Source organism: Neolamprologus multifasciatus, chromosome 2, assembly GCF_963576455.1.
Source record: "Neolamprologus multifasciatus chromosome 2, fNeoMul1.2, whole genome shotgun sequence".
Taxonomy (NCBI): Eukaryota; Metazoa; Chordata; class Actinopteri; order Cichliformes; family Cichlidae; genus Neolamprologus; species Neolamprologus multifasciatus.
This window is the reverse complement of record NC_140440.1, coordinates 31,646,048-31,655,835: the sequence shown is the minus strand read 5'-3', so window position 1 is coordinate 31,655,835 and position 9,788 is coordinate 31,646,048. Positions and strand designations below refer to the sequence as shown.

Below are 9,788 nucleotides of genomic sequence, written 5' to 3'. Positions count from 1 at the left end.
TGTCCGGGGAGGTGCGAGGACGGAGATAATTCAGCGCAGTGGGCTCTGACCAACAAGCTGCGTCTCCAAGCCAAGCGCGCAGAAACGTGTGCGTAAAATGATTTAAACTGCGAGACTGAGGGTGAAAAGCGAGCCTTCCTAACTTTGATCAATAAACTATTTTGAAAAATCCAGCTCTAATGTGTTAATTTGGTCAAAACCGCGTCATGTAAAAAAGGAAAACCGCATCTGCTGACTTCACACTTCTGATTTTGTAGTTTTATAACATTTTCATAGATGCGCCAAACACCAAACACACAAGGACGCATTATTTATTCTTTAAAATCTACATTTAACTTACTGCATCTAAGAAAAAACGGCTGTTTTAATTTAAAAAGAAAAATATAAAACTGCAAAAAAACACTGTAAAAATGTAAAAATGAAGTGATTGGAAATTTCTCGTGACTCTTCAGGTCCAGTCTGGTGCGCTCAGAGAGCTCTGGTGTCCCTTGCCGCCGTGCGCGCGCTCTCTTCGTGTAAAGGTGGCGTTTTTTTAACGACAGTCTGTCCGGAAAGTTAAAACGTTATCTCCGTTTTCCGCCGTCCATCCTCGGATACGCGAACAGCTTTCAGGAGAACAGAGTCGTCACAAGAGCTCAGCCCATGTCGCAAATCCTTCAAACAACAACCTGAGCGGCGCAGTTTACCGAAAGCAACACAGCTCCCGTGCCTTCACCCCCGAAACACCCATGTGTGGAGCAAAAGACTGTCCCATATCCGCTTCTAGAGAATCTAGCTACAACTTGAAAAACCTAGTGAGGTCCTCCCATTCCCCGTTATAGGTAAACAGTGAGCGGGCTGTACTGAAACGTAGAAAAAAAAAAAGTGATTTATGTTGGAAAAAACACGGTGGGCCTGTTAAACCCCTCATATAAACATCTAAACACGGAAAAAGTCAGACGACGTAAAAAGACATGACGCAGAAAACATAAGAAAGAAGTCCTTGTGCTGTGAGTTAAAAAAAAAAAAAGAGAGGAAACTTTACAGTGACCTGCAGATCCCAAATTAAATGAGCTCCAGCCTGGTGAACGCTGAGCTGAAAGCTGAGCTGAAAGCTCTGCTGAAGACACAGAGACCTGCTGCAGGATGTGACTCCATTATTCTGCAGATCCTCTGTGAGAAACTCTGAGACTGAGACAGAGAGAGAAGGAGGCTGGAAGGGAGGGAGGGATGGTGGTGGTGGTGGTGATGGTGGGGCGGGATGCCACCAGAGTGAATGCAGTGTATTATTATGTAGGTAAAAACCATCTTCCTCCCTCCAGAAGAGGCACACACACATAGCTGCACATTTTGCAATTATTTTCTCCACAAAAATTCACCACCCTCTCCCCGCAACTAAACCGCTCCAGAGGAGTAGCTCGGCATTTGAGGAACTAAATCTTTACATTACCTTTGCTTAATATGTGTAAAATAGCCAAATTATACATGTTTATAGTGTACACCTGCCACTTTGTTAGATACACGGTGTTAGTACCATGCTAGACCACCTTTTGTCTGCAGAGCTGCCTTAATTCTTCGGGGCAAAGATTCAACAAGGTGCTGGAAACCTTATTCAGAGATTTTGGTCCATGTTGACGTGACAGCGTCACACAGTTGCTGCTGATTTGTCAGTTGCACATCCATAATATAAATCCTGTTCCAGGACATCCCAAAAGTGCTGTGTTGGATTGAGATCTGGTGACCGGGGAGGGAATTTGAGTACAGAGAAGTCGTCAAGAAAACAGTTTGTGATCCCTCTGGAAGCAGCCATCAGAAGATGGGTTGTAAACAGATGGACATGGTCAGAAACAATACTCAGGTATGCTGTAATGTCTACATAACATTTAAAGTGCCCAAAGTGTGCCAATAGAATACCCTCAACACCATTACACCCCCAGCAGCAGCCTAAACTGTTGATACACAGCAGGATGGATCCATGCTTTCACATCGTCTCCAACAAATTCTGACCCTTTCATCCAAAGGTTGCAGCAGAAATGAGAGCAAACGTTTTTCTCCGTCTTCCATTGTCCAATTGTTTTGAACTCATTTTATTCATAGTCTAATTTTTCTGTTTATAGATGCTCCCTTGCATACCTGGGTTGTAATGAGTAGTTATTTGGGTTTTTGTTGCCTTTCTGTCAGCTCGAAGGAGTATGGCTATATTCTTCTGACATCAACAAGGTGTTCTCACCCGCAGAACTACTGCTCATTGGATATTTTCTCTTTTTAAGATCATTCTGTGTAAACTCTGGAGGTGGTTGTTTGTTTGGAGAAAATCCCAGCAGATCCAAAGTCTCTGAAATACTCAGACCAGCCCTAAAACCACGCCATGTTCAAAGCCACTTAAATCACCTTTCTTCCTCATTCTTTCATATTAAATGTTTCTGCCATGTGATTCACTAAATAACTATTTGCATTAACAAACAGCTGAACAGGTGTGCCTAAAGACGTGAGTGTATGCAAGGAGTTAAATGTCAGTATTACATCTGTGACTCCCACAGAGTGAAACATCACTGGGCTCTGACGCCTTCAATCAATTATTCCTAAAAGCCTGTAAAAATGCAGTAAAGTCAAGAAGCCCTGCGTACAGCAGTATCAAAAATTTCAGTGCTCCTGTTGATGGCCATTTGTCACCTGCCAGTAGAGCCAGATGGGAGTGGTATTGATTTCTGCTAAAAGGCCCATTTCCCAAAATGTGAAACCTCTTTTAAATATTTATGCAACATGAAAATGCTGATTTCAAAATGCAGCTTTAGGCTAGGTGTGATTTCAGGCTTTGACTTGTTCATGCAGAGACTTTAAAGGCTTACTCCGAATTTTATTAAATCACTCCAAAGGCAGTCGATCCCCCGCTTTAAAAAAAATCTTTATCTCTTTAAGCTTTCAATCTAGCGCCTTACATTTCTCTCTGTTCCTCTTCGGTCTCATTGTTAATTACAGCTCCTAACTCAGAGAGGACTATTAATCTGTCAGGGGTGGCTTTTATTGCTGCTCTGCTGCCATCCCATTATACCGTTATTATAGTTGCGGGTGGAGGCCTGTAATTGCTGTAAGTAGAAGGGAAAGGTAGGAGAGACTCAGGCTGCCTTTAGGCTTCTGGTCAGGGCAACCTCCCCCTTCATCGTCTGTCCTGGCAGTGTTTCTAAAAATGATAACAGTGCCTTCGAACAAACAGGCTCCTGCTCCAACTTGACTGCTTGCCGCTTCACATCAGAAATAAGACGATGAAAGACGCCCAATTAGTCGACATGGCGCTCAAATCCTCCTGTCAGCGATCTTATAAAGATCAGACATATCATGGACCATCTCAGATCAGAGGAGCATGCCCAGGTGGGGTGTTTTCTCTGTCTGTGTCTGACTCTGTGTCTGACTCTGTGTGTGTCTGACTCTGTGTGTGTGTGCGTGCATGAGAACTGTAATATGTGGCTTCAAGGACAAAAAAAAAAAAAGGAAGACTTCCTCAAAAACAACCTCCAGCCTGCCTGCCTGCCGTTTCTGCCTCTTTTTCCTCAAAGCCAAATATAGACAAGCCACTGCCACGTCATCTGGCCCTTAGCAGAAGGCAGGATGGGGTTCAGAGCCAGCCTCTCAGGGTTATATTTTAGCATATAACTGAATCCATATTTCCCACTAATGACTCTGGCTATCATGAAAATCTGGACAGTTTTATTGAAAAAGGAAAAGAAAAAAAGAAAAGACAAGAAAAAACAAGAAAGGAGTCAAAACAGTTACAAAAATAAATACAAATAAAAGCACTGGGGGTTACTCTCAGGGAACGTTTCCATCTGTTAAACGTCAAATCTTCTCCACTGGCGGCATCGGCTGTTCAGATGCCACAACTACAATCAAACCGGTGGCCCGTTTTCCAACTCTGGCCAGAGTCCAGCCTGTCTCTGAATGCACGCAGTCCAGAGTCAGAAACACAGTTTAGGGGTGAGGAGGTGAATGGGAACCGCCGCGGTGCCATCTACACCTCGTCTTCATTCAGCAGCATGTTGGGGATTCCTTTGGAGATCGGGAACTCCCGTCCTGATTCAGGGCACTGCAGACAGCCCTCTATCACCTCCACCTACAACGCAATAGACAAGAAGTCACCACTAGGTGGCACCATAGTGCAAAATCCGCACACATTATCACGCTCTTAAAAATTAAAAATTGGCATCTTGGAGCCATTTACCTCTAACAGCACTCGGTGCACTTTCTTCAGGAAGTCTTCGTTTTTCTCGTATTCCTGCACCAGCTCGCCTGGCAGGTCCTGCCGATGACCCAGCTACAGAGAGAAAAAGGATTGCATCGGGTGTTTACGTTACAACATGCACCCCAGTGAAAGTTTACTGTGGAGCATTTTTTATAAACACAAAGTCCTGTGATGCTTTATGGATCAATTCGATTGATGCAGTATCGCCAGGTTGACAACAACCTCATACATAAAAGCCAGAGTCATAAAAAATAACCTTATTCAGCCTGTGGTCACATGAAGAGGGAGATGAAATCCACACACACTCAAAACAACCTCCCTTATTATTCATCTTAAGAAGCAAGCGTGCCGAGCACTGATGCTACTTTCAAGGCAAAGGGTGCTCACTGAATATTAGTTCTCCTTTTCTTTTTATGCCACTTTGAATCATTTTCTTAACCACTCATCCAGCTCAGGTTCACTGGAGCCCATCCCAACAAACAGAGTGAGGGGCTGGACACAACCTGAACAGGTAACCAGTCCATTAAACATTCATTCGTTCACACTCACACCCCATTACAACCAGTTTAGCATCAACGATGAAAGTCGGTGATGTCTGACTCACCTCCTCCGCTGCCTGGACCAGAGCGCCCCACTCCAGTTTGGGGATCATCCGGCTGACAAACTGAGGGTTAAACTCCACCTCATTCACCTTCACCTCAGTGGCCTGCACAACAGAGAACGCACGAGTTTAAAATGTTCAGTATTAACACTCATTCAAAACACGCACACGTGATGTCACACAAGACCAGATGTGCATATTTGCCTATTGCCGGCAAGGGTTTAAATGCAACCCGTCAATCATTATAGATGAGAAACATTTTAATGTTTGCCGCAATTATATACTTGTTTTCAATGAAATGTTACACAGCTGATGTACAATGTGACCATCTTCAACATTCCCCTGAGATAATATCCAAATTTCTGCTGTGCTTTTTTTACATTTAACTGTATATGAAAAGAAAGAAATAAAAATAAAAGATGTTTATGGGGTAAACAGTAGCAGTAACTATCAACCACTCTGTCGTGTGTAACAGGAAAAGAATATTTTTAATTAATCGTGACTACTTAAAATCTTACACCGGATTTCACAAGAATAAAATTAGAATTAAGCTTTATTGTCACTGAAGCAGAGGTTAGTGACATTAGGAGTGCTGCCCTGCCATCTGCTGCATAAAAATGTAGATACAGTCACACACGATTTACATAAGCAGAAATCAGACAACATGATAAAATGCTCAGTGTAAAGTGCATTTCAGTGATTCAGCAACTGTTACAGCGTGTAATGGCAATTTTATTTGTACAGCACATTTCATTTTATATATAAAGATAAAACATAAAACCTGCGTAGGCTTACAAAGGCTTAACGCCAATTAAGTGTAAACCCGTGTGAACAAAATAAATTTGTGTATGTATGTACATGTAACTGATCTCAGATCAGCTGATGTAAAAGTATGAAGGCTCTGCAAAAGAATCTCATTGAGTCTGGATGTGTGGTGATAAAGCTGCAGTATCAACTATAAAAACTTAAATAACAGACTTCATTTCTTGCCAATACTTCTGACTGTAGATGACCAAGTAGTGATCTTATAGTGCCATTTCATCCCATGCCAGCACCTGGCTCTCAGAGCCTCTCATCATCATGAAGATTATAGCTGGAGCTGGATCACGTTATGCTGCAATAGGCTCAGATTATTTCCACTCTACACACATTTTATCCCACTAATTGATGTCATTAAGTTTTGTTTTCTCTCTCTCTGATAGTGTGGGTTTTGTCCTCGTCTCTCTGTGCTCTCCCTTTATTATTCTCCTCTTACTCCTGACCCTGCAAACTCTTCCTGGATTCGTGTTGGTAATTAAACTGTTCTTAATTTTTGACCTATAAAAATATCAAGCCTTACCAAGCCTATCAAGTTACTTTTCCATATTCTTATCGAGGTAAAAGCGCTCCCTGAGTCTGACATTAAAAATGTCTTTTTAAATAAGACATTTCTATATTTTATATATGATCCCTTCATAACTTATGTTGATTAGAGCCTATTTACCAAAATAGCAAAGATATGAGCCATAAAAACCGCAGAGAAACAACAGATGGCTTCCCTTTCCTGAGCCTGGATCTCCCAACTAAAAGGGAGTTCTTCCTTCCCACTGTTGCCAAATGCAGCTCAGAGGGAAACATCTGATTGTTTGGGTTTCTCTCTAATCCTTCAGGTCTTAGCCTTACAGTATAAAGCGAACTGTTAACTGCTGCTGCATAAATCAAACCTAAACACTAGACCTCGGCGTTAGCAGAAACGTGTGTCGCGATAAACTCGGTGAGCTCTGGTGTTTTAGAATTAGCTGCTGTCCAGGTGTTCGCGGTTACCTTGATGAGCAGTGGGTATCCCTTGGTGACCCCTTTCACGTGAGACGTCAACATGTTGTGCGTGAGGAGCTTCATGTTTACAAACAGGCGCTAAAAAGCCAGAAAACTGCAAACACTCTGACAGCTACACGTAAACCACGCTGCGGAGTTTACATGTGCACCGGAAGTGACAGCGGTACGTCGCATTAAAGATTCCCAAAGCTTCCGTTGATTCCTAGTGGCTTTTAATTTATTATTAGGGGTAATTTTTTTAAATAAAGGCACATTTTCCGTACCACAAAAATACTAAAACAAATATTTGTCGTATAAATTACACAAAAATGTTTCCAAAATATGTAATATATAAAGTAGCTTCTGAACACCCCTCTTTTTTGTTTTTTTTCCTCTTGTTCCTACTTCTGCAGTACCAAACTGCAGGTCAAATTACCAAGTAAGTTATAAATCCACCTTTTCTTTTCTTTTTTCTTTTTTTTTTTTTTTTTTACATGTTTGTTGTAATGATCCAACCAGTTTAAATGTGTTTAAATAATATTAACGTATTTTAATATATATATATATATATATATATATATATATATATATATATATATATATATATACAATATATATATATATTGCATAACAGTAATTTTGCACTGCAAGTTTCTGGAAAATCCGTTTTTGGCAGCGAAATTTATATATCCTTTATTTTGTAGATTTCGGTAACACCCATTTAGCCTGGAACAGGAGGAGACAAAGCAGAGAGGTAGACCTTCTACCCATGGTGACCTTTGGTCTACTTCCACTTCCACAAAGTTTCAAACCGTTTGTCTGTTTGTTTTTCTTAAACACATAGTAGAAAATTACAAAGTTTCTCTGTCTTTTGTTCTTTTGTAATTTTTGAAGTCTAAATTTTCCTCCAAATATAGAATCACCCATTATTATGTATTTAGTGTAAAAATTAAAAAGTGTGATTTTTTTTTTGTAATAGCCGTTACCTCACGCAACATGCACAACAATTGTCAGAGAAAGAAGTAATGAAAGAGATTAAAAAGTTAAAAAAGTAAATAAATATATGTAAATACACTATTCTCAGTATATTTTATAAAAATATTATCAATACTCAGGTTTTACAATATAATTATTGATGCACCAGTACATACTTACAGGTTTAATTACTGCACCAGCTCACGATTGAGTTACTTTCAGTCTTAACTTTTTTTTAAACAAGTGAAGATACAATACTGGCCATCATTTTGGATGCAAGTAATTACAAGTAAGTTCCTGAAATGCCACAGTATACAAACTGTACAGCAACAACACTGCTTAAATTACCAATAGATACAATAAATAAATAATAATAACAATAATAAGAATCATAATAATAAAAATACAATAAATAAAGGCAGACAGCTGTTCGGTTTTTATACTCAAATTTTTTTAATTTTTCTATTAATTTTGTATAATCCTCATCTTTGTATTATACAGGTCATTCATACAGTTTATGATATAGTCAATAGTAATTACACGCAAGAGGTGTAACAAGCATCAACCTGTCACCTTCACAGACGTGCATCATGTGCGCAAACACATTTTCTCATCCTCACACAGACAGACAGACAGACACACACACACACACACACACACACACACACACACAGACAGGGACATGCGTCCCTCACACTGATTAAAAACAAACAAAAAAAGAAAATGTAAAACATTTTTAACCCTAATTTTTCCATCCTCCATTTTCACCAGATTCACATACCTCTTTACTCTTACTCTGAAAACAAACATGACAATACTTATGCTTTAACAAAATAATAATAATAATATTTTTAAAAAAAACTAAGAAGAAGAGACAATTACAAAATCAATGCAGAAAGGCAACTAAAGATGTGGGCAGAGGACTTCTGAGGACATAGTGGGCTAATTGAGATCCCAGGATCTGACATTTAACAGGAGAGCTGCAGTGACGTCAGCTTGGAAAAACGTTCATCTTCGTGAAGCTCGAGCAGAATCCAATATGCTACAAAATTTAGAGACTTCATGTGACCCGTTGTTTCTGTTCAGTCAGGTATGCCACTGTATGTGCTGAGCTTTGAGTAGGGGATGAGGTACAGATCCGAGGAAGGCAACACAAACTAGTTAAAAAGGACACTGTAAGGTTTATGGCACGAATAACAGCACTGAGGGTAGCGGGTGCATAGTGGGAGTCACAGCTAAACCAATCACACAGCTTTGTACCATCTGCAAGGGTGTTAAGCAAAGGACACTTGATCGAAAATATTTTCAGTTTCCATTATGAGCACAAAGAGAGCAAAACTAACACATGGCAACCCCCCTCCAAAGACAGGTACCCCCCACTCATCTGCAGAAAGCTCATTAAAGTGAAGCAGCTCTCAGTTATAAACATCCCTTCTCAGTGCTCCGTGCAACTCGTGCTTGAAATCGCTGCTTCAAATTACAAACAGCTTCAACCATCACAGTTCAGAGCACACAAATGAGTGAAGAAACACAGAGCGTGATAATCTTACCTGCCCCCTCTGCCCGGGTCAGACTGAAAATGAAGCCAGCAGAAAGTGACGGCGATATGTTTGCACTGACGTTAAGAAGAAAAACACTAGTGTGTAACAGAGAGCGGGAAAACGAGCGAATGCTGAACAGAAAAATGAAGTCTTGCACGTCTATGTATGTGGGAGCAACATTAAACACTGTGCGTCAGGAACTGCAGCAGTAGTTAGTCATTTTTTTAAAATTTCTTCTTTCCTTTTCTCTTTTTTGCATTGGAGCACACACTGACTCTTTTTAGACACAACACACATGCAGCTACTCATACAACCCCTGGATTCCCACAGAATAGACTTTCCCAGATCATAATTTCATACTCTCGTATACACGTACGCACACACACTTTCCCTCACACACACACACAAAAAGCTGTCCTCATTCTTGGCCGTCCTCTGTGCGCCACTTGAGGAAATCTTCTTTCCGGGCGTCCGGTTTGATCTGGTTTCTCATGCCACCCAGCAGATTGGAGGTGGCTTCAGAGGCCACTATTAAAGGTCGGACTACAGTGGGCGGGATCTGCCGCAGGACGCCGCCCACGGCTCCGGGGAGACCTTTCTGTTCGTGGCCGCGGGATGCTACATCGCACAACTGTTGGGCCGTGTCAATCACTCCCTGGAG

General features: G+C 40.9%; 2 protein-coding genes across 2 annotated transcripts in view; both read right to left on the bottom strand.

The window, feature by feature from the left end:
* Positions 1-3,669: 3,669 nt before the first annotated feature.
* trmt112 (tRNA methyltransferase activator subunit 11-2) lies at positions 3,670-6,809 on the bottom strand. The gene is made up of 4 exons (XM_085172091.1): positions 6,621-6,809; positions 4,821-4,922; positions 4,196-4,288; positions 3,670-4,087 (listed from the first exon to the last, which is right to left on the bottom strand). The coding sequence occupies exons 1-4, from the start codon at positions 6,693-6,695 to the stop codon at positions 3,986-3,988; spliced, it is 372 nt and encodes a 123-aa protein (XP_085028217.1). The 5' UTR covers positions 6,696-6,809; the 3' UTR covers positions 3,670-3,985.
* A 1,211-nt stretch (positions 6,810-8,020) lies between these two features.
* The window catches only part of atg2a (autophagy related 2A), a 32,019-nt gene continuing 30,251 nt past the window's right edge, over positions 8,021-9,788 (bottom strand). Inside the window, exon 42 of the mRNA XM_085177444.1 lies at positions 8,021-9,782. Within this exon, the coding sequence (XP_085033570.1) occupies positions 9,546-9,782 (237 nt within the window). The 3' untranslated portion in view covers positions 8,021-9,545. The remainder of the gene's footprint in view (positions 9,783-9,788) is intronic.